General features: G+C 40.3%; 2 protein-coding genes across 16 annotated transcripts in view; one reads left to right on the top strand and one right to left on the bottom strand.

The window, feature by feature from the left end:
• The window catches only part of SERGEF (secretion regulating guanine nucleotide exchange factor), a 136,748-nt gene extending 118,588 nt beyond the window's left edge, over positions 1 to 18,160 (top strand). For 4 of the 9 annotated variants that reach the window (XM_048948442.1, XM_048948445.1, XM_048948441.1 and 1 more), the window contains 2 exons: positions 2,132 to 2,215; positions 8,712 to 13,214. In XM_048948442.1, the coding sequence (XP_048804399.1) occupies positions 2,132 to 2,215; positions 8,712 to 8,902 (275 nt within the window). In that variant the 3' untranslated portion in view covers positions 8,903 to 13,214. Of the gene's footprint in view, positions 1 to 2,131; positions 2,216 to 7,778; positions 7,862 to 8,711; positions 13,215 to 14,309 lie in introns of those variants that run through there. The other 5 variants (XM_048948453.1, XM_048948444.1, XR_007377700.1 and 2 more) reach the window with 4 other exon arrangements.
• Positions 2,222 to 26,752, bottom strand: part of KCNC1 (potassium voltage-gated channel subfamily C member 1) — a 116,316-nt gene continuing 91,785 nt past the window's right edge. The window contains exons 3-4 of one of the 7 annotated variants that reach the window (XM_048948419.1): positions 21,546 to 21,734; positions 18,407 to 19,535 (exon numbers count right to left, since the gene is read on the bottom strand). In XM_048948419.1, the coding sequence (XP_048804376.1) occupies positions 19,399 to 19,535; positions 21,546 to 21,734 (326 nt within the window). In that variant the 3' untranslated portion in view covers positions 18,407 to 19,398. Of the gene's footprint in view, positions 3,179 to 18,406; positions 19,536 to 21,545; positions 21,735 to 26,752 lie in introns of those variants that run through there. The other 6 variants (XM_048948421.1, XM_048948420.1, XM_048948422.1 and 3 more) reach the window with 6 other exon arrangements.

Raw genomic sequence — 26,752 nt, 5'->3', positions numbered from 1 at the left:
GATGCTCATTTTTTGCCCACCATACCTGAGATAGCCTATTCTCCCACTACTACATCTGCTATTGATCATTTGCTTAGGTTTTCCAGAACGCTTAATTGGATTTCAAATACTGCTTGAAAACTACAGCAGAAAAGTAGTGGCTGTATTCTTAGGTTTCTGGTCTTCCGAGCTATTGGTTACTTGGAAAAGGAAAGAGTTTGTGTGTCTTCTCTGATAAATAATATCTGACATAATTTGCTTGCCTGAATGATACGGCTGAAGCCTCTAAACTTTCGTTATCTCTTAAGGAATTGAATGAGCTAGAACACTTGGGTTCTGCTTTAGAGAAAGTTTTTTGCTGAAAACTCGCTGATTTCAGAGCAGCCAAACCATGTGGATGGGATTTAGGGTGCAGTTTGTGGTGAGATTGCTTTGTAGGATTTTATTATTGGGTTTTTATTTGTTTTGTAAGGTGTTTTTCTTCGATTTCTGTTTTACCTGCAATTGGAAGTTAACAGAAGCACAGCCCAGCAGAGCCAATCTAGGGTAAAAAAGACCAAACCATTGTGCTCTATCTGTGTCTAAACAAATGCAGCTTATTTTTGGTGCACGCACTTGAAGTAAACCACTTAAGCTCTATGAAGTCTGAATCATGGGATTTTTTCTTTTTCTTTTTTTTTTTTTTGCTTGCTTGGTTTCATCTCTTTTCATAACTCTGTCAAAGTCACTCTCTGTTTCCTTCTTTGAAAGGGATGTGATTAGTTCTCAAGACTGTGTTGTGTGAGGGAAATGATGGTTTTAAGTGGCAGCAGAGTGAACATCCTAGTGTTAAGACTGTCTTAAGTCATTTACTTTTTGCTCATTTTAGGTGCCTAAGTGACCCAGCTGTTGTTTTGCTTCTGAGTAGATCCTGAGTTAACCCCTTCAGACACCCAGCATGATGGCTAGTTTAAGAATCCCCATAACAGCAGACACAAAAACGGAGACAGGCAAGGCACATGGTCTGTAAGAGATTTATTAGATGTGCACTTGCACTACAGTACAGTGTGGTATAGGCACGTCTGAACCAGATACAAGTAGCCTAAATCAAGAACAACAGTGCAGCACAAAAAAGTAATCCACAAATCCTGCCCAGAATGGAAGGTAAATCAGCTCGTCCTGAATCCCTTTTTTCCAGCTATGCTATAGCTTGCACCAAGCTAGGTATTTTAAAGCTCTCACATGTACACATGCACTGCAGTGCTATCACTGTTGAAACTGCAGTGCCTGCTCTTGCAGGGAACTATTATCTGAGCCGTTGTGCTATGCTAACATTGCAGCTTGAAACTCTGTCAAAGTAAGGTAACCTAATAATTTAACTGCTGGGTTTTAATTGCTTCTATAAGGTGAGGTTTCCATAGCTGTGAGCAAATCTGCCAGTACAATCAGTACGGAGGGAACTGAGAAACTCAATGCCTGCTTCTTTCCTCAACTTTGCTCTTGTGTTTCTAACACTTCTGCCCATGACTTCTGGACTTCACCTCAAAGTCCAGTCCACCTGTTAAGCATGGGAAAAAAAAAGAAAAGCCCTCGCTTTAATATCTGCAAGCAGTTGTTTAATCTTCGCTCAGCAGTAACACACATTCATATGTGTCTTGTAGCTAGACCAAAATGCAGCCTTGCAGTTAAAGGAAAATGAAAGGGGATACGTCCAAACTAAAGCCCATTTAAGCACAAAGCTATTCTACAGAAGATGGCCAGAAGGTTTATGTGTGTCACCTCTTGGTTCTGAGTTACAGAGAATTGCATTCTCCAGAAAAGGACATGTTCAGAAACAAATCCCAGAACCAAATATTCTCTTTTATTGGTGCAAACAGCCCTTCAGGGAAAGGGAGTAGCAGTCAGACAAGAAGAAATTGGAGATAAATGTCTTTTTACCTTCTGTTTTATCATACTTATTTTTTATAAGTTGCCAAGGGCTGACAGCCTAACATGCATGATCTCCTTAAAATGACAGGCTTGTAACTAGACTGGGGTGTGGTACAAAGAGCTGCTTTCTAAAAACCACAAAGTGCCAAATCATTTCCAAAATGCTCTTCTACCTAGCTCTTCTTGCTTGAGGAGAGGATTCCTAAGAGACCCCAACGTGATCTCTTCTAATTTCAACCAACAGATAAGGAAGCACCGTTTCACTTTCACGCTGCTGCTCACCTTGCTGTCTGTAACTTCTGCCTTCCTGGTTTACACTGTGTACACAGTAAGTTGCATGTGGCTGTAGCACAAGTTGAAGGGCTTGTCAGAGTCTTGCATGTGTTCATCTCTGTACTTCTCATTATCTGTTACTTTTCCTAGGCTGTGCTGAAGATGGCCTTCAGTTCCTTCAGTTCTCGGTCTTGGCTGTAGTGTTCTAGGCTGTAGTGTTCTAGGTCAGAGCAAGTTGCAGCTGTCCCTTCCTTTTCTTTGAATAATCATTTATTTCTGTTTAAAGCATATATAAATTTGACACAGGAATGTGTTATGCCCATGTTGGCACAAATGGCTGTGGCACCATGTGGTCTGGGGCACTTAAATGACTCGTCACTTCTTGGTGTGTTTTGACATATTGCTTCGGCTGTTTTACTTTCCATGGGCATCCTCTTACTAAGCATTTAGTAACAGGCATTTTTCATTTGTTTTTCTTGACGTCACACAGAAATAGTCATGGGACTGCAGCCCCTGTCTCAGTGCTGAGGCCACGATTGCCTAGTGCTGGTCATACAGAGAGCACTGACACATGTCATGCCTATCAGTCTGAGAAGCAGGGATGGAAGCTGTGGGTAGGAACGTCACTGCCACACCTGATGTTCCGATGGAGCAGACAGCAGTGCTGCATTCAGAGCCTTATGACAAATCTCCTCACTGACAACTTTACGAGGTGTTCTTGTCCTATGCTGTGAGAGCAAAATGTAAAGATTCATCTTCTACAGGTGTAAAAAGCAAGCATCTTTAATGCTTATTCCTCTCTGCACTGCAGCAGTTTCATGTATGATATAATCCTCATGTATTGTCAGTGGGCCAGATACATTCAGCCTCGCACAGAGTCGTGAGTCCGCATTTTGTTCGGTGTTGAGGTGGAGATGCATTCCTGCTGGAAGGAATTGAAATGTTTGAGTAATACCAAAAGGAAAACCCTGTGCAGCACCCGTGAGCCTTAGTCATAAGAAGTACCACTGGCGTTTGCCTGTGAAAACAGAAATGTGAACAATTAATGCTTGCAATAGATTCACCTTTTTGCTACCTACTCACAGCAAAGCAAACACCTCCCTCTTGCAGAACTTCAGTTCTTGCACAAAAACTGATAATGTGGAAACGCAAGGAATCTAAAGTTACAAGTACATTGTTTTTAAATCCTAGAATGTAATTTTATGCATTTCTTCAGCTTTTTGTTTTCAGAATGGCAATGCATAACTGTGAAGGAGAAAATAAAATCCCTTGTGAACTAGAACTGTGATGGACCTAGGCCAGGGCTTGTCTGGTATAATGCGGAAGGATTCTTTTCAGTAGATGCATGCTAATTTGTGCAGTGAGCCACTGAGCTACTGCTTTCTTTTGCTCTGTAAAAACAAAGAAATCTCCGTTCCTGTTGTGTATTAGCAAGATGCCTCTACCACTAGTGAGTGGGCTTACTTATTTGTCTGATGCATAAAAACAGTGTATAGGCAAATGGCATCACATTTGTATGAGAATACAGTTTTTTATTTTTTATTTTTATAAGGGCTATTGTTGCTTTGTCTTTCCCTGTTTCTCTACAGAGGAATGGATACTGGTGCTGAAGGAGAAGCTATAAACTGGGCTTTACCATTTCAAGTGAAATTTGCATTAGATGTGTATCCTTCTATCCATGTGGTGCTTGCTGCAGATGTGTGCTGTGAGCCCCTGCTGGGAAGCTGTCCTCCTTAGGTGCCAGGCTCAGCCAGGGTGCTTGACATGACGGCAGCTGACTTGTCACTTGGGTACCACTATGCTGGGGAGAGAATGAGTGATCTTGGTCTGCTGTCTGGGAGGGACACTGGGGATACTAACTGTCTGGAGGCCAACTTGGAAGTCAGCATGTCTCTAGCAACTTGAGTTCATACTTGATATCAAGACATGTTTTTTCTTATCTGCACTTCAAGTGAGAGCTGCAGTGCCCATGGGTTTGCTCTAACTTTCAGTGAAGTCAGGTGCATGTTTCTGAGCATCATGGTCCTGAGAAACTTCAACAGCAGTTGGTGAGGCTGCCTGGAGGCCATGCCAACTCACTTCTTGAGAGGTGGGTGTGAGTGCAGCTCTGCAAGGAAGCGGGTGCTGCATAGCACGGGGCTGCTTCCTACTTTGGGAGGTGACATCAAATGCCTTAGAGTCACATTGTCTTATATTCCACTTACTAAACTTAGCCTGTTACAAGACTTTGCAGAATGTTTGGAGTGTTCTTGTAGTTACTTCTATGTTTCCATGTCTTTCTGCAGAAAAGAGTTGATGGTAACTGTTTCTTATGTTTTAAAATTGCAAATGTTTTCCTCTAATGATGGAATAACTCTTGCTAACGAAAATGCAGAAGCGGTAGAGATATTTCTATACTTGTATTTTGCATGATAATCCTGGATACTAGGTATCATGAAAACATAGGAAGACTTTTTATTTCTTTGTATTTTACCACTTCTTAGGGGAGATACAGTCTCAATCCTTTGTATATTACATTGTGCCTTGTGAGGTTTAAAGCGTTTTCTAGTAGTCAGAAGGGGTGGCTGATACAATGCATTTTGTTCTTGGTTCTGCCCTGGTTCTGTTTGAAGTTCTCAGATTTGCTCCTAGCAAATTGCCAGTCTCTTGCCAACTATAACTTTATCTGTGACCATCTGTAGAGTAGCACTGATTGAAAGTTAAGAGAATATTTTTTGAAATGTTGGAGTACTGCTAAGAGCGCAGAGCTTATATAATAGAGCGATGCTAAAATACTTTGATGTATCCTTAATATGCAAATTTGTCTGCTGAATACCTTAGTTCAAGATACTTGAGCTGTCTTTAAAGCCAGCTTCCTTCTGTGTATGTGTGGCTGGAAGAGTGGGAGCGGGTGCACAGAGAAAGAAAAGAAAGAGGCTTTTAAAGATCTCACTGGTTGGTCTCCAGGGCACAGTGGGTTAGAAGCAGACAGGTTGCAGCCTGAAACTAGGCAGCAGCAGTGTTTGTAGACCTCTTGTTTCCAAGGGATTTTACTTTACCTTCAGACTCATTGCAAGATGTGATTTGTCATAACCTATCTTCAGCTGTTTAAAATGATCTGCCTGGCCTAAGACAATTGGTTGGTATCCTTCTGTAATCACCAGAGTGAGATAAATTTGCTTTTGACATCGGTGTTTAGGTAAGATGAATTGCCTCCATTGACTATTAAAGAAGACTTGAGGGTACCTATCGCTAAATCACTTGTCTTGTAGGTGGTTGAAATGCACTGAAATCTCATTCAAAGCTGCTTATTTCCTAGCATTCAGTCTTCTCATCTGAAGAACGGAGTAGTTGGTTTTAAGGAGCGAATTAAACCTCCACTGCCCCAGAATCCCATCCAAGATACTGCAGATTGTTTTTAACTAAGAGTGCATCCCTCCAGCTGAATCAAGCTGTGGATTGCAGCTGTCACTGAAGTTACACTGAGAAAAGCCTGGTAGTCATTGCTGCAACCTTTTCTTGCCATCATGACCTAGGCTGACAAACTTGTAGGTTTTTATCAGTAATAAACTGAACAGAAAGAATTGAAAATGCTTGAACTGCATTTAGGTTAGCCCTGAGGCTGGTCAAGCAGTTGGACTTGGTGAAAGTAGGTCCCTTCCAAATGAATTCTTCTGTTCTGAGCAGGAAACATTTGCCATCCCCAGCCTTCTCATAGTTCCCCCCCATCAAACTAAAATAAAATAAAATAAAACAAAACGTGTGTGTATGGGAAGAAAAAGGAATTAAAATGAAACTGGCTTCCTTTGGCCAGAGGATAACCATTAGTTCCCTTTAATGAAGGCATTGAGCTCTGCATCTATTCCTTCTATGTAGTTTTTTTTTAGTAAGTGCTTCATTATTTTTGGTCTTCACTGGATTCAGCTTCTGTGCCAGTGAATCCCAAATCTGCACATTCCCTCCCAGCCAGTGCCCCATGGCCATGTTGCTGGCCCTCCTGCATGGTTCGTTAATGAGAGGGCAAAAAATGCCCTCAGTGTGTTCTCTGCACATTCTCTGACAGAAATCTAGCAGCTGGCCTCATTGTGCCCAAACCTTTCAGAACATTTTCCCCAGGCAGATGTAGGTATCTAAGGTATTGCACACCTTCCTTTTTGTGCCAGAAAGACTCTCTGCCTTTTAGCTTTTTGGGAAATGTGACTCAATGTTGATGAGAGCCCTCTTTGTGCCTTGTTATTCTATATCTGTCAGCTCCCCCCTCGGCCCTTCAGGATCTTGCCTGGCTCCCCATATATCTGTGTGTGGCCTTTCATAAATCCTAGTTACTCTGCATGTATGCCCTATTGCCAGCTTTCCCTCTCAGCCTGTCTCAGTTAACATGAAGCTTGCTGGAGCTGGATGCAGGGATGCATTTGTTGCACTTTTTGCATGCTGGGAGAATGCTTGGAGAGTAGTATAGAAGATTCAGTGTTTCTGACTCTGGCAGATATTCTTGTGGGTGGTTTTCTTAGCTTGTAAATTTTTTAAGAAGATGTTTAGGTCTGTTTCTCAATTCAAGAGACTAGTATCTGTTTCTTAATATATTTATTATATCATAAATACCTTGTTGAGCAGTTTGTAATTGAAGGTGAACAAAATTTTTGATTTCCTTTCTTTTGTCCTGTTGGAATAAGATGAAAAAAAACCCCACAACCATTCAGATGCAGTGAGTCCCCATACCAGCAAATCAGCGCACTGCATTTTAGTCATTGTACTAATTGCTAGTGGCCTCGTCACAAAAGGCTTACTATAGTCATCTTGTTAATGTAAGAGCATGTTACATTCCCTTTTCATTAAATTTGGAAGTCTTCCCACTCTCATTAGGCTTATTCTGCAGGATCCATGTTTTAGCAACTGTGCAAAAGAATGCTTTTCCTTACATGCAGATGGTTTTGAGCTTGACAATTTCCCTGAATAATTTTTATGTGATGAGCTTTAGTCTCTTTGTTAATGATGACTTTTTGCTGCTTGTTAATATCTACATAAATATTTCTACCTGGTGCCTTAATAAAAATAAAAGCGTTAACCTCTTAGATGTTCTATTCAGTGGTTGTTACGTGTGATCTGCTGCATTCTTCTTGGTACATTTCTACAGCATGTGCATTTGTGCTGTATGTTCAGCTGTTGATATTGCACATGCATGCTACTGAGAGAATTTGGAGCCTTCTAGGATGAGAACTACCATTTCTGGATGAGGTGAGCTGTATTTAGCTCACTGTGGCATTCTAGCAGTGTTTTGCAGTAGTCTATTTCCTCAAAGAGCATCAAGAAAATAAAAGCTCTTCTTTAACTCTATCTGATTTTAGTAACATTTACAAATAGTTACAGAAGAGAACTTTTGATAGAGTAATATGTAGAGACACAGGATGAGAGTGGAGTTTGGAGGAGAGTATACCTTTGGAGCAATTGGTTTGCCAATTTTGGAAAGTAAAATGATTTCAGAATTGTGACTGAGATTAAATTTGGTGAATTCTGGCTTTTTTTCTGATCTTTTGTACTCCAGAGTGGCGCTTCACGCTGTCATACCTGCTGCATATCAGAAATTACACTGGCATCAGGAACATCACTCTCTTACAGCATGGATTCCTTTTTCTTTACAGAAATTCACAGGCAATTCTGTGATGGATGAATAAGGAAAAGGAAGTTGGGAAGAAATATCCCTTGTTAATAAAAGAAGACAGGGGTTTGTTTGTTTTTTCTTCTTATGCTAGCTATTTATGGGACAGAATTTACATGTTGTGCTTTAAGAAAGAGTACTGTAGGATAATATTAATGCATGGACCATGATTTGGGATATAAAAGAGGAGATAAAAAAAGGATAATGAAGGAAAATAAGGATAATAACAGCAGTATAGTAGTACCAAAGCAAACAGAAGAGGTGTGCTGCTCGCAAGTAAGGCATGTTGTCCATGTAAAGGAAAAGGTGAGATTTCATTCCTACTCGCTTGAAAGCAGCAATGAACTATTGTTTTTCTGCCTCATGGCCCTTGTCCCTCAATCTTACAGGCCGTGCTGTGTGAATTAAAGTCACTAAGTTCAGTTTGTGCTACCAAATTTTGCTTACAAAAGTGAACTTGAAAGGTAGGAATCCCATTTCAGGAAGGGTTATTAAAATACTGAGTGATTCCTGTGGGCACTGGATAAATATTGAACAGTGTATTTACTAAGTGATTTTCAAAAGTCTTTATTCTTTTAATCTCTTATGCTATTATAATATGAAGTGATAAAGAATAACACATTGTTTTATTGTTATATTTTTATATTGTTTATTTTTTAATATTTAATTATTAAATTAAATATTTTATTTTTAAAATAAACTTTTTTAAAAAGTTTATTTTTAAATATTTAATATTTATATATTATAAACAATATATTGTTTATTTATTTCAGGAGAACGAGAACATTTTTTTCTCGCCTAAGCAGAATTTATTAGAATCTAGCCAGAAGACAATATGGCTAGTCCTTCTCCTTAAACTAGTAAAAAACTGTTGTAGTTTTTGTCTTTATTCAGTGTTTTGTATCTTCTCTTCTAGGTGGCTGTTGCTTCTCTTGGGGATGGAACGAACATGGGATGTGTGGTGACGGCACAGAAGCAAACATTCATGTACCAAAGCCAGTGAAAGCTGTTGGTTACGCAGAACAGATCTTAATTGGATGTGGGGCAGGACACTCCTTGGCTCTTTGTCAAAACTCCACGTTAGACTCAGGACACCAGAAATCTTAGCAACATGGATGTGGATGGACGTCGTTGGGTTGCGTAGCTCAGAAGTTCTTCAAGAAGATTGCCTGAGATTAACATGGCAGCTGGAAAGTGTGGAAGTTTGTTCCCAAACTATAAGAAAAGAGCGTGCTTAGAACAGCATGGGAAAAATAAAAATCAAACAGTTATTTTAAAAAATTATGTCATGGGTTCTTTGTACAGGAATTGACTTTCTTACCCACAGATAGAATGATGTTTTGCCTTGACGCAATATTGAAGAAAGAATGACTTTTTAAGAAGTCTTTGAGGAGGAAACTGCCTGTCTAATCACTTATCATTAGTGTAAAAATTCAGTCTAAAGTAAAAAAAAGATTGAGGAAACAGTGTGAGAAGGTGGAAACATGGGGCCAGCTCTGGTCTTTTATTATTGTATCTGTATGTCACGATGAGCATGTGTTGCACCTGCCAGCTTTTATTGAAGTTTTGAACTCCCAGCATCTTAAGAAATCCAGTTGAAAAGAGAAATGCCAGTGAACATAAATAGAGGCATATGCACATTTTAAACAGAAGATCAGAATTTTGAAAAAGTAGATATGATTTAGAAGACTGGCAAAAGGAGAAAATGAGGCCCTTCTGAAATAAGCTACGTGTTGATTAAACTGAGAGGAACAGCGTTTCTGAGGAATTATCTTCTGTGCCAGACATCCATTCAATATATATTCACAGGGCTGCAGATCCACACAAATTATTATTAACTTGAAAATTAAACCTAAAGTTCTTGAAGCTACTGATAGGAAAGAGAATCTTCTGAGAGCCCTTGGAAACAACAGAAGAGGTCTTGTCAAAGAGCGTAAGTCAGTTGTAGCTGCTGAGGACAGTTTGATCCAACATAGCTGATGTATTTGTAGCTGCAGCTGAATAGGAAGGCTTCCAAATACAAACAGAAACTTTTTACAAGTTCTCTAGCTTAAAAGGCAGACCAGAATGCTCCTGGTAGCGTCAGCTCTCACATCAGCTTGGCAGTCCATCTGAGATTCTGATCAGAGAGTGCCCACAATACTAGCCCCAGGTGAGTGCTGGGTAGAGAAACATATGCCTTACACTGATTGTGGTGAGAGAAAAGTGTAAGTTGTCTTCAGATACTATTAACTGCCTATGGTGAGCAGAATTTTGGAAGCTATTTATAAAACTCTTCCACGCAAATGCAGTGGATGCCATTAAACTAGATGTTTACCACCCACGATAGTTAAATTTGCTGTGGTATTTGATGTATGTCAAGTTCTAAATATAGGGAGTAGTACTGTGTGGTAAACACACCTTTTAATGAGAACTACTGTTACTAAACAGTGGTTTAATTTTTAAATGAGGGTTTGCCAGGGAGGAGGCTTTATAGAATTGCAAAGTACTAAGAGAAGGGCTGTTAGAAAATAGGATGGCAAAACTGTATTGACCCGTCAGCTAACTCACAAGGGGGAGGGAGGTATATGGGCTCTGAGGTTTTTTCTCCTTGCTCTTTCAGTGGTTACAGTTCATGGCCTCATTTTCAGATGTTTTGTCTTTCTGTTCAGTGGAGAAGAAATTTGTAGTAATAAGCTGGTTATATCTGCATTGCAGATACTGAAGGAAACTGTTAGAATAACAGAATGGGACCAACTGCAAAAAGTGCAAAATTGAATCTTCCACTCTGTGCAAGATTTAATCTTCCATTTTCTCATCTCTATCGGTTGTGGTTCTTCACAGTAATACCCTGTTCTAGACTGCTACTTCAGACGCTTTTTACTTCTCTGACCAGGCTGCTATTTATTGACTCCTCAGTACTATTTTCTGCCTAAAACAACCTCTCTGATACACGCACTGAACAGTTGCTCATGCTTTTTAGGCAGTTTCATCTGGAGTTCCTTCTTTCATTTTCCTCTGATCTGTGCACTGAATAAACATTATCTTGTTTCAGTGGGAAGTATGCTGAGAATAATTTTGTTCATTGGTTAATGATAGCTAGTATGTGACCCACAGGCCCTAGGTTTTGCTGTATTAGGCATGTTTTGGTTGAGTAAGCTGTTGGTGCAGTCCCTTTCAGAGGAATCTAACTAATGTAACAAATAAATGGGACGTGGTTATTTGAACTGGTCATTCTTTCATGCTTGCCTTTGGAAACGTGAAGAATGTTTTGATATTTTAAAGAAGAAAGTGTCTGTTTATTTGTTCCTGGTCCTGTTCTTGAGTTTCATGTTGCCTGTGTTGTTAATCTTTTCAAAGGAGGGGAGCTGCATTTTCTCTGTTTCTTTCTCTTGCCTATATATATTGAAAATGCTGGGAAGTAATATCTTGTCTTGAGAACTTGATGTACTACATACATCCTTTGCAGTTAGTCGGGATCTCAAGATGCTGCTGTAGTACAAAGAATGAATGACAGCTCATTGTAGACTCTACGTGGTTGAATGTGGAAAGAGAAAAAGTTATTCATTCAGAAACGAATGCTATGTTTTGTATGTCAGCATGCTTTGTTTGCAGAATAAAACATTGTACGGTATCAGCAGAGTCTTTCTGCCCTAAGGAAGGGAGCACACAGTGGAAGGCTTTCAGTCAAGCAAAGAAATGCTCTTTGTTGCTGCTGCTCAGGAGATATTGCTGATCGGTGTCCCAGAGAAGGTCAGTCTTTGCAAAGCAAAATGCAGAGCCAGCATGCTACACTAATGTTTCTGCAGTGCAAAGAGGATGTGTTTATGCAGGTCTTTAGTGCTAAACAAGCTTTTTTCTTAAGCAAGATATGTTCAGATGCAAATAAGTTAACAAGGTTTGTAATATTTTCCCAGTGTGTAACACTGGAAGAAGGCAAGAAGTGTCTGTTTAGCCATTCTCTCTTCCCTTCTCATGCCAATGAGGTGTGTGTGTGAGGAGATGGATGAAGTTTTGAACTCTTTGCCCTCAGACCAGAGAGATCTTAGGCTTTTGGGCAGAGGAGGCGAAGGAAGCTGCTGTACGTATTTCTCTTGTTTGAAGCCATAGGGCATCTGCAGTTGCTACACAACCAACCTCCATGTGAACCTGTGCAAGACACTTCTGTGCCATTTTAAAAAATGCTGCAAGTAGGAAGATGCTTGGTTCAGAAGTTTCTTTCTCTTGGAGGATTTGTTTAGGCCACTTAGCAGTCACTAAGTTACTTGACTTTGTGTAGTCCCTTGATTGACTTTATGCTTTTCTGCTTGGAATGTGCTTTGGTTTTGTTTTATCTGACATTTTGGAGACATAAGACTTTAAGTTGGGGATGGAAAACGGAGGAAGGAGGTAAGTTTGGATGTACAGAAGAAAGGAGACTGTGGACAAACATTTAAATGAGTGGCAGTAGAAAAAGCCTAGCATAGTCGGGTAAAGCAGGTGAAGGGAGGGCAGGAATTCAAAATGAAGGCCCTGTACAGCATTCATACTGGTGTGATGCAAGTAAGCTGAGGTACAAACACAAGCTGTTCTGCTTTCTGGATGTTATAGCTCTCCCTCTCTCATTGTTTGTTAAGAACATGAATTTTAGACTTGCTGTGAGCTTTTGTTCTTGCACATAAGGCATCTTGAAATTTCCAGTTCTCTTCAGTTGAAACGGTATCATGTGTTCTCACCTTCCAGTCTTGGAAATCTTTAATTCAGACCTGTGAGACCTGCCCAGCACATAAGCTAATCTTTTCTACTTTTCCACTAAATCCCACAAATTCTGGGTCAAACTTTTACCTGACTTTTGCGAGACTTCAAGTCAGTTTCATCGTCAAGATGATGGCAGATCTTTCTCGTTATATTGTGGTTATGATTTCACTAAAAAGCCCTCTCCATATGGCAAGCCTCATGCATTTTCTCTTAACTAGATAGTGTCTTTTAAAAGGCTCTAAATTTCTTCACCAGTTTTTAGTGCTTTTGTTATTTACTATCAGCTTATAGTTGAGAGCAGCTGAAAAGGGAAGAAAAATACTTAAGAAGCAAATGTATGACTTGCTTCCCAAAGGCTAGAAATGGCAGATAATCATCTGGTGTGGTTTAAAAATATGTACAGTAGAGAATGGGCTTTATGCCAGACTGATAGAAGACTACAGCTGATTCAAAAAATAACTGGAGATTGGAACTTTAGACATATCAAACTCTTAATTTATTTCCAAAAATAACCATGGAAGTACATGCTTTGTTCTTTTTATAATAGCTGTTGTGTTTTTCTTAATTCCTGATAAATGCTGTCATCTTGCTCTGTGTTAGAAAGAACGATTTAATAGTCCTAAAATGAAATGGTTAGTTATGGAAGTGGCCCAAAAATATAACAATAAAGGGAGGTGTTTTCCATTTGCACCTCAGAATTTGATGGAAGAAACTGGGTAGGTAAAGCTGCTGTTGTTATTTTGTAACCCTGCTAGTCAGCTATTCAGTGAACCAAAGGACATTTTCAGCTGTTTGCTAGCTTTGTTCACGGATTCATCTTTCACTCATTTCTGCATTCGCCCAATTTTAATGCAGAGGCAGTTTTTATTCATTTCTGCCTCTGTGGAACATTGAAAGAAAATATGCGACAGAGTACTTGGCAGTGAAGATGGTCTTTGAGTATTGAAACTGTGACCTGGATGGACCTTGTGCTGTGTTATGGGAGAGGGGGGAAACATGTATTTGCAGAGTTATGGGGAAGATGTTATTCAGCTTAGTTAGCATCAAGAGCAACAAAGTAATTCCTGAATGAAAGCTGGCCATGGAGATGAACATTTATTTTTTGAAACTTCAGGCATTTTTGGTTTGCAACTTGTTGGATTTTGATTCATTTTCAGGCAAGCCTTTGCAGGTTGGAAACGCCTAAGTCCAATTCCTGTGTTTGTGAGCCTCTCAATTTTCATCTTTCTCCTCTATTTCCAGACTGCTTTGTCTATAGACCAACTTGTTACTCATACACAGCACAGTCTGTATGATGACAGTTCCCTGATCATCATAATTTAAGTGAATATGAACACTTTGCTGAAAGACTGTTTTTACTGTATTATTATTATTATTATTGTTATTATCATTTGAAAGTAGAATCAAGAATTGGGAGATTTTTCATGTTCTGAAATGATTTTTTTTTTCTTTTGCTTCAAATGACAAATGAGTTTAGCTTTTGTTTTGTTTGTACTGATTTGAATGCATGAAGACTTGTGGTACTTAAATTAGGGCAGCAGAGGGGTTGCCAATCAGTAATGAAGATGCTCTGTCATTTTAACTGTGTGGGTGCTTAATCATTTTCCATAATAATACTTTGCTTTAAAGTACTAAAGGAAAGGAATCCCTGTAAGAGCACTGTGTTCTTCTGCAGACCAGGAAGCATGGTGTCTCTTACATAATCTAGTTGCTGCTCTCCTCTGATGCCTTAATTCTGAGTACGTAATTATGAAAAACTATTTCTACTTAAATTCTGCTTTTCATCTTTTGTCCTCAGAACACTTTAAAAAGAGGCAACATGGTAGAAACAGGAGATGAGGCACAAAAAATTGACAAGTCCCAGCCAAGGTAACTCAGCATGTCTACAGCAGAACCAAGAATAAAATTCCAGTCTTATGATGCCCAGGCCAGGGCTCTGCTTCAGGCCAGCGGTCCTTGAAGTCTATAGGTCAGCCTCGTGCTCCTACTTATCTCCTTGCTTTCTTCATCCTCCCCACTACCCCCACGGCTGGTTCTTCACATACTCCCAACCCTGCTGTTTGCTCACCCCACTCTTTAGACCAGTCCTGTGTCCTTCTATTCTCCCTGCACCACTATCTTCCTGCCATCCCTTCCTCTTTCCATAGCTGTTGGTGTCACATTGGCACAGCTGAGCTGCATGCCTGCAGCCATGTGTGCCCTCAGCGGTAACTGTGCCAATATGACAGCAACGCTCTGCCTGTGGCTGACTGACAAACCCCATGGCGAGCAGTAGAGAAGCCAGTAAAGCCTTGGAGCACATGCTCTTTGTATGGAGATGTTTGGGCCCTAAGTACTTGCATACAGTTTTGGGAGAGTTGAGGTCTGGAAGCCTGGCCTGCTCAGCCAGGGCCAGGAAACTCATCTTCCTGTGTTTTATGTGATAAGCAAAGCAAGTCAAGAGCTACAGTTCCTGGATGTACTTTGTAATTTGAGGCTGAACTTTAATTTAAATATCGCTCTTGATCACAAACAAGCATTCATATTCCCATGAAAGAGAAAGGGTGCACCTACACTCCTAGATGAGTGCAGAAGCTTTGGGGCTTCTGAACAGACAGGTGTTTTATGCCCAAACTCAAATAAATGAGTGACTTAAAAATAACCTACGTAATTGAAGCACATCTTCACGAAATGAAGTTAGTTTCTGGGAGTGCAGAGGCAAAGTTGTTCTCAGCGTATAAATGGAAAGCAGAGCGGGGTGCTGCTGCGCTTTGAAACCACGCAGAGGATATGCAAAGTGGCAGGCTAATAACTCTGCTTGGGATTGCCTCAGGATATCTTTCATAAGCGGCTCAGATCTCAGTTTCCTTGTGAGCGTCCTTGCCTTAGTCCTGCTCGCTCTCTGTTGTATTTCATTCTTCTCATTTGTCCTAGCAGACATTTGTTTCAGTGATGTATTTTCTTCTTGGACCTGAAACTTTAGGGAGAAAGAAGGCAATTTATGTGAAGAATCACTTTATCCAGATTAATGACTGCTGCACGTGACTGTTACCACTGTGGTAGTAGCTGGGTTCTTTGTTGGAGTCGGGGAGCAGAAACCACTCTTCAGGTCCATGCTGTCTAAAGTGGCAGCTGTGGAGAGTGCTTTGCACAGCTGGGTTGCCCAGGAAAAGAAGGGCACAGGGCTGCACATGTTTGGGGTGAGCTGCCTGTGATAGACAGCAGCCCATGTTGAGTGCCAGTTGGAGGAAGCAGTAGTATTGAGGCAGGCTCAGCTGGTTGGCTGTCCATTGCTGGGAGATGAGGTTCCAGGGGAAGAAACCCGGATGTTCACTTTCAGCAGGAAAGGGGCAGAGTTCAGCTCAGCTGCTGACTGTGCTACTGTTTTTACCTTGGCTGACATTAGAAGCATTTGGTGGCATTATTGCAAGTGTGAGGCCAGAATTCAGCCACGCATCTTAATTCTTTTATTAAAATATATACCCCCTGTGATGGGAGTGAGCATGTTTGAAGAGTTTAATGTTCTAATAACCCAGAAAACCTCTTTGAATGTAAAGCAGCTTGTATGCTGTGTTAAGTTTCTCACTAAACTCAGTGTCAGGATTTGGTGCAGCAGATCCTACTGAATGTAGGATTATACATCAACTATACATCAACTTTCCAGTTGTTGGTGCTGCTTCTATAGTGCAAGGGGAAGCAGTAGGGTCTTAAGCTGCAGAGCATCACTTGAGGAGCACCAGGTAGGAAGTGCCATTGAGTTTCTGAAGGGTTTACAGGGAGTGCCTGAAGGCACAGATACCTTGAATTAGAAAAAGGAATACTGAAAGGAAAATGGGGCTGGTAGATGTGGTAGCGCAAAAAGTAGCGCAGAATTACAGTTGCCTTAGGCCACGTGTACCCAACCTGTTCATTATAGCTAAAGCTCATATATATGCAAAGCACTGCAGAAGGGGAAGACCTATGTGGGATTTACAAGGCTGAATTGTTCATGTTCCTTATTATGGTAATGGAGCAGTCTTCACACAAGGCCCTTGAGTTCTAGCATTAAATAAAAAATGTGGGAAATCTATTTCTGTCTTCTTAATATGCTATAAGAGGGAAAGTTGTTCATTAGACAACTTTTGGATCCTGGATTAACCTGGATCTTGTCTCTGAAGGTAAGAAAATTGTCCGTTCATTGGCTGTGAAAAACAGCTTAACGACAGTAGGAGAAAAATACTTCTTAGGAGAGGGGATAGTTGACTGAAGTAGAAATTGAGTACGTACTGTTAGAAAGCTTCTTTGCAGTCCTTCATCTAATTATGTTCTAGTTCACATCATCAGCCTTTCTCCTGTTCCTAAAACACAGCTGGAGGTCTCCTTCATTCTTCTTTTGTAGCAGTTTTATGAAGACAAAGTCCAGCTGCAGTTGGTTTTTGTTGTTGTTGCTTATGGTTCAGCACTTACCGGAGCCATGAGAGTTTCTTGTGTTTTTATTTCATTTTAATCTCTACTTTCTCCAAGCTTTAGGGACGCTGTTCCATTTTCATTCACTTCCGCAGCCCCAGGTGTCATAGCTTCTGTCTGAAAGGTTTCTAACTCTTTCAAAGAGCTTCATGTGAGGATAAAGATGGATGTATCCTTCCTTCAAGAAAGTGCTTCTCCAAAATGTTGTTGACGCATAGTCCATAGCTGCCATTTCCAGGATCTAAAGTGAAACCCAATCCTATTGTGTTTCTTGGTTCTTACTGCTGCATGTTTTGTGTAGCAAATAAAGCACTACTTGGGCACCTGGATTTCTTTCAGGGTTTTGTATCAGGTGGACTGCTGTGGCTCAATAAAGAACAAGGGAAGGATGAGGTCCAAGAAAGTAAGAAACTGAATTCATTTCATCAGCTAAAAAGACAAACTTTTATTATTCTTGGGGAGGGAAAAGGAAGATACCTAGATAATTATAGAGCTTTTTAATCTTTCCTCATAAAATTACTAATGATGTGGATTCTTCAGACATTGGTTGTATCAAGTGTTTGCAGGCTTCATTTATTATCTACTAACCCAAGTTAGCGTTTTAGAACCAAAGCAATACCAAGCTTTTCTCCTACAGTTCTGTTGAGAACACTGTATTTATTCAAGGTTTTAGAAGCAAGTCTCTGGAAACCCCTGATCACTTCTGAAAAGGATTCCCTTTAACACTATACAGCAGGCACTGAAACCATGATACAAAATTTATTTCATGCTAGAATTGTTTTGCATAACATTGTGCATGCATTTTTACTCAGTACTAAATTGCATACAATGCTGTTGTCTTGTTTCTTAAACTTTGAGACAATTTATACTTGAGTATTTTCCTGATTTTTGTACTATAAGTCCCAGTTTTAAAATAACACCTTTTTCTTTTTAAAAATTCATACTGATTACTTAATATGAACAATTTATGAAGGGTCTTTACGTTGGATCTATACATCAATAAAATACAACATAACCAGAGCTGGAAAATTAAATCTAGACCAGCTGTTACTGTCAGGTCCGAAGGAAGATCCCATGTGTCACAAGCATGCCAACAAAAACAGACAGAAAATAGTTTCTTATTTTTATACACATCTAGGATTAAAAGTTCTTGATTTCCATGTCGGTGTGATGATCTGTGAAGGCGTGGTCAATATGACCCATGACTGCCTGATTGCACTTTTTAAAACCATTACTCAGTATCTCGTATACAAAAAGAAGCGATCCATAGCAAAGAAATGTACAGTTTTGTTTTACATTTTGGCTACAACAATGTATGTAAAAGTAAAGAGCTTTGAAAGAAAATATATAACTTTGCTTTTTTTTTTTTTTTTCTCTCCTTAAAGTTAATCATACATTTGCAGTGTTTCTTGCTTTTTTTTTTATTTTATTTTTTTAATTTTTGTCTTCATGCAATTCATGCTATGGAACAAAAAAAAAAAAAAAAAAAAAAAAAAGACTAAGGAAAAAAAAAAAAAGAGATCTTCTACAGTTTTGTTACGTTTTGGCCGTAGAAAAAGCCTGCATCTCTAGTACAACTCCAGAACCACGAAGAATCATCCATAAAACCTGCATGGAGCGAGTTAACTTTGTCCAAATGAGAAGGTCTTCTATGCCTGCACAGTTCCACACAGATGTTTATTTGCCATCAATGTTCATCTCCATCTTGCCTTGTCAGGTCACTCTGACTGCCTCTGTTGGCATATATTTAGCAATGACTGGACTTTCTTTGCAAAGATCTGCATGTAAAGAATACAATCAGTACTTGAGCTTCTTCCCTGTGCTTTTCACATCAAGCTCGGCATCTTAGTTTTAAAGGAAGGAGGAAAAGGTGAAATAGCTACATGCAGAGGCAGCCATATTCTTCTTCAACAGGGTTTTTTTTTCCATGCAGTCAGCCAGACTGAGACCTCTCTACAGTGTGTCTGAGTATTGCTTTCAGCTTAAGATAGGCGCCCATGCAACGTTTCATCCTACTGTGCTTGTTTGCTCAAACTCTTGCAGGGTTCCTATGGCTCAAAAATATCCTGAGAAAAGCAAAATCTTCCATCGTTGGCATGTTTCAGCATCGACTATATGCCTAACCCATTCCATACCGAGCCAGTAGATCCGCCATTAGCCACAATAAGCATAGACTAGCACGATGCACCAGGAAGGAAGCTATCTGGTGCATCTACCCTTCATCCTATGTACTGATACCATGCAGCACATTATGGCCCACCAGTACCACGTGAATGGCCTGCCTACTGTCATCTGAGTGCAATTTAGGAGTGTTGTCACCTAGCATCAGTAGTAACACCATTCCCAGCAGGTGCTACTGTGAGACATTGCATCTTCAGACTTAGTCACCTGGATTATATGCAACATAGCATAGGCTAATTGAAAATAAAGCTTTTTAGACCATTCTCTGCTACTGATCCATGCTACAAAATAGATGGGATGGGAGACCAAGAGCGTCTCACTGGACTAGGAGAGCTGTAGGGCGCAGACACTGAGGATAATCCTATCGCTTTTCCACTTATGCCAGCTATGCTGTTAAGGCTCCGTGACATTTCGTAACCTTCATTTAAAAGAAAAATGCAAAGTACAGCATTGGATCAATGACAGAATGGACTAAGAATGAGGTCAACATTGTAGCCAGTTCAATAGCAACTGCATGCACAGACATGCTAGAGTAGTATCGCTTGCAACTTGACTCGCGTGGCCACTGAAGTAAAGAGTAAGTTTAAATAAAAAACAAGAAAAAATCGTTTTTCAAGGATAGTCAGGCTGTGTAATTGATCCTACAGGCAGCGATGTGGTTGTACCCTAAAACAAAGTCAGTAGGAGGGGGATTTTTGATGTCTCAAACATACACTCACGCATACCATTCCCTGTCACCTCATGCATTTTGACTTCAGGCAGAATTTAGACTTCTGGTAGCTTTGGGGAAGGAGGACAAGAGAGAGAAAGGGAGGGAAAAAATAAAAAGGCAGCAATCCATGTAATTTACTTTGTTGCTATAGAGATACTACTCCTTTGTTTTCAGCATTAAAAAAAAAAAAAAGAAAACAAAATTGCATGCTTTTTTTTCCCCTCCCCACCCCCCGCCTTTGTCAGACATGCACGTAAACAGCTCAGCAAGTGTACGGAGAGTTGCACAAACTATGGGTGAAATTCTGTTGGAACAACAATTAAGATGCTCTCAACGTGTTTCAAACAGGCCAACAATATGCTGACGTATATTACTCTTTAGCCAACCAGCCTCTGTTTCATTCAGTAACGAGAGGCAGTTGCAGTGCATCGTGAAAACCATACATTCCTCATCCCAAAGGATGTGCCATTTGGAGTGTTCCCCTGATCCACTGGAACCACCCAAACTCGCCCAGGCTGAATGAACGCGGCCAATGCTTATCCAATACAGAATCAAGTAAAACACTTTGCTACAAAGGTAAATTTAAGAGGTTATACTTTCACATGAAAGTGTTGTGGTCCAACTATATCTTTGTTGATGATAAGCTTTAAACTTAGAAATACATACACTATCTATAACTGGCATTTACTATAACTATTGCCCATCATACAATGGCACATGGGAATTCTATACTCCATACTCAGCGTATGGTTACGTCGTACAATCTTTGAAGTTTTAAAATATTGACTGTATCATATACTATATACAGTACACCAGTGATAAACACTGATTTGAAGAGACAGACCTTTCCAATTTCCCCATTTCTTACTGACTTTTATGCATATGCATGTCATTCTTATTTTGGTTTGTACGGTTTCTTCAGCTTAAGTAACTTAAACAAAACTTAGCCTGTTTTAAGAAGGGAAGGTATTTTTTTCATTCAGTTTGACTTCTTGCCACTATATGAATGATTCTGGCCATAATGAAACTAAAATGAAATGACTCCTGAGAGATCTGTAGCTGTCAGAAGTCAGAGAAACTAACTAGTAATGATTTATTTATGAAAAGAAAGTGATTTTAGGTGAATGATTTTGCGATTGAAGACACCTGTGCTAACAGATGTTCTTATGTGCTTCTCTTCCTCTACTGAGCAAAACAGCGGTGAAGATCCAAATAATTTCCCTTAGTGCTCTGTTAAGGTAGCCGAATAATCATTTGATGTTTCTTGAGGATCTTTTGCTTCTGCATTTTAACTTTTTTTTGCCTGCTACCTCCCAGGTATTTGCTCCTCAGAGTCTGTAAAATCTGTGAGCTTTTAAAGTGGCAAACTTTTGTTGCTGTCAAATGCTAACTGGCCTCTCCTTAAAGAATGGGCTAATTTGAGGGCACTGTAGAGCGCTCTCCACTGAAGCTCACTGCACTGAAGCTTACTGCACCGATTAGGGTGGAAGTCTCAGCTGTCTAGCATAACTGCAAGGGGTAGTTACAGCTCTTCAGGCTTTTCTTTCTGAAAGAAATAGGTTAGAAACTCCAAATGCAGACATCAAGTGGTGGTTTCCAGCCCAAACGTGCATCTCTACAGCAAGCGCACTATTGCGTGCTAGAGCTATAGCTGACTTGTTCTTATTCGTTTAAAACGGTTGCTAACTACATAGTTACAGGACCCCAGCTACATACCCTTTCTTATTCCTCCATCAGGCGGGCAGGGATATTCCCCGGTTGATAAGAGGAAGCAGGGTCCATATCTCTCCCGAGTGCCAGAGCGGGTAAAGGGCAGGCCCTCATCAGGCGTAATAGCCTGGTCTATGTGGGGACAGTCTTCGTTTGCCAGCGCCGCCTTGGCCACCTCACCATTCAGTTTCGAATCTTCAAACATATAAGCAGAAGGCTATTGAAACACTATGCACTGTTTATTAGTTCCAGCTGCAAATTAAGGGGTCACAGCTAATGAGTTCTATAGCGACACTATAAAAGGTAGCACGTCTGTCCTAGACACTGCGTTCGTGTGCACTGCACCAAAATAAAATAAAGTCTGTTAAGTGGGAGGAGAAACAAAACGTGATCGCGTTAGGTGTGACAGCCGCCGCCTGTACTTCCGCATAGAGGGGCAGTTTCGGAAACGGGCCTGCAGTGGTTCCTAGTCCTGCGAGCAGAAGACCACGGTTAGAGATCGGATCATGTGCTTGCATGACGACAGATGGTGCATGAATGACCTGCTCGTCATGAAGCCTTCTGTTGCTCAGAGCTTGGGAGAGGCAGTGGACTGTGAGTTGTGTTTGTGCATTTGAGTATATTCTGTTTATGCTGATTTATGCCTTTGTGCAATATTCCCAGGGGGAAAAATCCTTGCTTTTTCCCTCCCTCAATTTACCCCAGGTGTTTGAAATATTATTTCTGATATCAGTTGTGCAGAATGGCTGTACACGTTTTAGACACACAGAGTACATTATGTATGGGAATAAGACAGCAGAACGTGGATTTGAAAAAAAAAAATCAATTTTCTGATGTTCTCATCTGAAACATGCACAGTATTTGCAATGCCAGCACGGGACACTACATATAAAAAACACTACAGCAGGCCATGAATTTAGAAAATGGATGGAGTCAAATTTATGCTTGGCTGTAAATAATGAAAATAGGTTGTCAGATTTGCCCATTTTGCTCCACACATTCCCATGAAGATAGACTGAGAAGAGTACGTTTTCTCTGTGTGACTTGTATGATATTTGTAAAACAATTCAAAGTGCTATTTACTGTAGGATTTACTTTAGAGTTTAAAGTGCAATTTGGTACATTGAGAATATACTCGAAATATGGCACAGCTCAATAAGAGTATTTTGGTGGAAGGGAGGAAAAAGCAGTCCAAGTGTGCTTTCTGAAGTTTTCCAAATGCTGAGACCCAGTAACTGTAGGCAGCATCCTAAACCTTGGTTGCACAATGCTTATTAACTAGAGACTGTAAGGCAATGGGTGGTCCTGCAAGTCTTTAGAGAAAGATAAAGTCAATAAGTAAACTTAATTCCAGTGCCTCTTCTAGATTTACATACTGTCTCATTCTGAATGCTACATGATACTGTTATTTATTTTTCAGTGACTTTGAAGCCAAGTAATAATACAAGACCAAAAGAGAAACGGCATTAGGTGGGGTTCAGAGATACAATTCCTCTGTGTCAGATGGACAAGACAGATGAATAAGAGGCAAAAGCCTTTTCAGACAACGGTTGAGCACACACACACACACAGATGTATACAGCATGTGCTATATACATCCATCCCTGTGTCACTAATTGCATTCTATGCATTTACTTTTATTTGGATGTCACTGGTTTGTCACTACAGAGAAAGAAATAGGCTGTTCTGCATATCTCACCTCTGCCTCCTTTCTTCTCCATTTAGACTTAGCCAATTATTTCCCCATAGAGAGGTAGCAACATTTTCTGTCTCTCAATATATCTCAATATATTTTAAAAACCTGAAAAAAGCTATGGGGGCATTCTGTTGTTTGTAGATGTTTGCAATGAACTGCAATTCCTTTCTGTTTGTAAGACTGGTATTAAGTACTACTATCAGCACGAAAGCCTGGCACAGCTGCCATGGTAACCGTGACACTACAGGTACCGAACTGTTGCTTTTAATATCACATAACTGTGTTTTGGGAGAACTGCTGGCCTTTCGGGGAAGAGCAAAGCACTGGGCTTCTTCATAAGCTTCGACTGCTACAGGCAGGTAGCTCTAATCCTACAAGGAACGAGGCACTGACATCTCTGAAATCCCCGCTGCCACATTTGAGCCTGGGTTTGTAAACTAAGTGGTTAGTGATGGAACGGACACTGGTCTGTTTCTGGAGCTCAAAACACCTCTGAGAAGCCTGGCTATGGGTCACACAGCTTGCTAATAGCAGCCATCGGTCCTTATGGAAGCAGCTTTCTGGCTCTATTGTGCTCACTGACAAGAAAGTTGACCTTGAAATTTATTTCTTAAGATGTGTCATACATTCCTAGCAACCTGAGCTGTAAGCTGCTCTAGTAGCCTCCTCAGGGCTCTTTAACGCTGATGAATTTTTCTGTGTGTTTGCTGCTGAAAGTCTGCAACCTTTTTGTTTTAGTTCTGTTGAATAGAAAGAGAACAAAGTAGCTGGCGATGTGCACAAATCATTAAGCTGAACCTCAAACATCCCTGGGGTTATTCCATGCATGGGCTGTGCCCTAGGGACCAAATTCTGGACAGCCCTGGTCATCTTCAAGAGCAGTTTTTCAGAGTACTTAGGAAAGAGTTAAACTACCAGCACGGAAAGCTGTGCGTGTAAGCAGATGTTGATAGAGTAGCTTTGTTCCAAACCACTCTCTGCAGCACCTAAATCAGTAAAGGCTAGACTCAGGAATCACATGATGCCTAATAACTTATCCAAATAGAGAAAACCTCTCTGATGTCATCTGTCAACAGTGAGAAGTTTTCATTGCTTTCATTAGCAGACCCACATGCTGAACAGTTTCACGTATTAAGTCTAAAGATGGAATGAAATTATATTATTTAGGTTGATTTCTTAAGTTTTGATTTGTTCTTTCCAAGATTGACCTGGGCTTTGACAGGACTGTAGACAAGGCAAAGATCCTGAAATAATTACTGTCTGGTGACTATTGGCAGAGTTATACCAATGACAGCAACTTCTAGGCACTTAAAATTGCAGACACTTGATTGTGCCCTACCAGATTTACAAGTCTTTCCATCCCCGTTATCAGAATTGAATCTAGGCTTGTATAACATTTTTGTAGGCTTGTTTAACCTTTTTCCTCTTTGTATCATATACTGTTCCGTGATGAAAAGCTAGTGTTATCATCTCTGTTTTACAGATGGGTAAAACTACCCTGCAGTGAAACGACAAGCCCATTGCTATGTAAGAAGTTATTTACAACAAAATCTTCTGACTCGCAGCATGGAACCTTATCTCCATAATCATCCTATCTGCGAATACCTAGTTAACTGCACCAGCTTAAAACATTCTCCTGCAGAGATTTGGCTTAGAGGCTGAAGAAAGTGTTCAGCAGATCTCCCAGGTGTGTAGTTCGTTTCACAGCTACATTTGTATGGTTTCCACTTGATTATTTTTTTTAACCTCCTCCTTCCTGTTTTCTCAGCCTCCATTTGCAGAAAACTACAGTTGAAATGCCTCAGTTATTTTCAAGCAGACAAAGAATTTTAAATTGGGGGGTGTTCTGAAAAAGACTTAGGGTATCTTCTTGTGCTTAATGTGGGAGAAGCTCTGGAGAGATCATCCACGCACTAGTGCACAACTTGTCTCTTTGCTCTCTCTTTGCTCATAGCATTGGTTACAAACAATTCCAAATGCACCAATTACAACTAGTAGATTATCACAGTCACCTTACTGGCTTTACTTAACTGGTTTTGTGAATCGCTCCAGGTTTACTGGCATTGTGCTAAAGAAGATAGGGCCTTCACAGGCTCAGATCAGAAACTCAGCAATTAGATAGATTTGTTTTCTTCGGCCCCACTAGGTCACTAGCAATCTCTTCCAGAAGGAAACAGACTGTCTTCCTCCTAGCCACCCTTGTTTAAGGATTAAAAGTGACAGGAACCCAGGCTGAGTATTTACAACTTCCCTGAGCAGCCTTTTGCCATCTCACAACGACTCAGGAGACTTGAAGGGCCTGCAGGGAAGGGGATTGATGCACAGGAAGGAGGTAGGAGCAGTTAAGTGAAAAACCAGTGCTAAAACTGTGAAAGCTGCTTGAAAGATGAAGATCTGTTTACTAGGGAAACATTATGTAACTGAAGTTACATTCCATCCCACCATCTTATGTAGACCTAAAAATGAATCTATACTTAGTGAGATATCAACTGTGCTCTTATAGCCCTGATCCCAATCCTGGTTTTCAGTCTATGGATAAGCTCATTCCTGATCAATTGAGAGTGTTTTGTTACTCATTTGCAGCTTGAGCATCTGCCCAATTTCAACCCACATCACTCTGCATGGCTCCTAACATTCAGTAGCTGCCAGAAGTCTCTCATGAAGAAGAATCTGTGAGGTCCCTGTCAGCAGAGACCTTTAATCCAACTGGATCTCTGAAGAAAGCAATGTTATATTGTCCATTTAATGAGTTAATTACTCTCTTGTTTTTCAGTCTTTTTACACTTTTCTGATGGTATCAAAGGACTTTTAATGTGGCAAACATTAACGATGTCATACTATACTGAAGATGGCATACTTGGAATGATGGCCTTTCCTGTCTCAGGCTAACAGAATAATATAGGAAAAGGGACGACATGGCAAAGGTGAGGTTGGAGAACTGTTGTGCTCTAGATTTTCTCAGCTACAAGGCTTTTCACTGGAAGTACACAATAGAGTAGTTACGAGGCTGCTACAGCTGCTGATGGAGAACAGAAAATTTCCAAGCTATCTTTACTGCTGTAGACAAAATGTGAAGATTTTATGTTCCTTTTTTGCATCCTGCTTCTGTAGTGCAACTTTTGCCTGATATTTCTAGGCTGAGCATATATGATTACGATGAAACTCAGGGTGTGAATGCAACTTTCCAGAAACATTTACTCTAATCTGTGGTGCAATGAAGAGCTACTGAGAAACTCCCCATTGATTTTATTTCTCTCTGCGATGTTGTGTAGAAAGACAGTAACCACAGCTCAATTCCCTGTTCTCTCAAGTCTCCTTAACTCAGATTTCACCCCTGTGATATCAAGTTGTTTCTCTTTTGGCTGCCTGGATAGTAGTAACAGGCCATTAATATTCATTGGCCTCTCAACAGTTGCATCAGTATAAGTCATTTTATTTTTCTCTAAAACTGGACTCCATCTAAACTTTTTCACAGGTTAAGGGAGGCTCAGAACATAATAGCCAATTAGGAAACAAA

The sequence above is a fragment of the Lagopus muta genome, chromosome 6, assembly GCF_023343835.1.
Source record: "Lagopus muta isolate bLagMut1 chromosome 6, bLagMut1 primary, whole genome shotgun sequence".
NCBI classification, from domain to species: domain Eukaryota; kingdom Metazoa; phylum Chordata; class Aves; order Galliformes; family Phasianidae; genus Lagopus; species Lagopus muta.
This window is presented reverse-complemented; position numbering and strand designations above follow the sequence as displayed.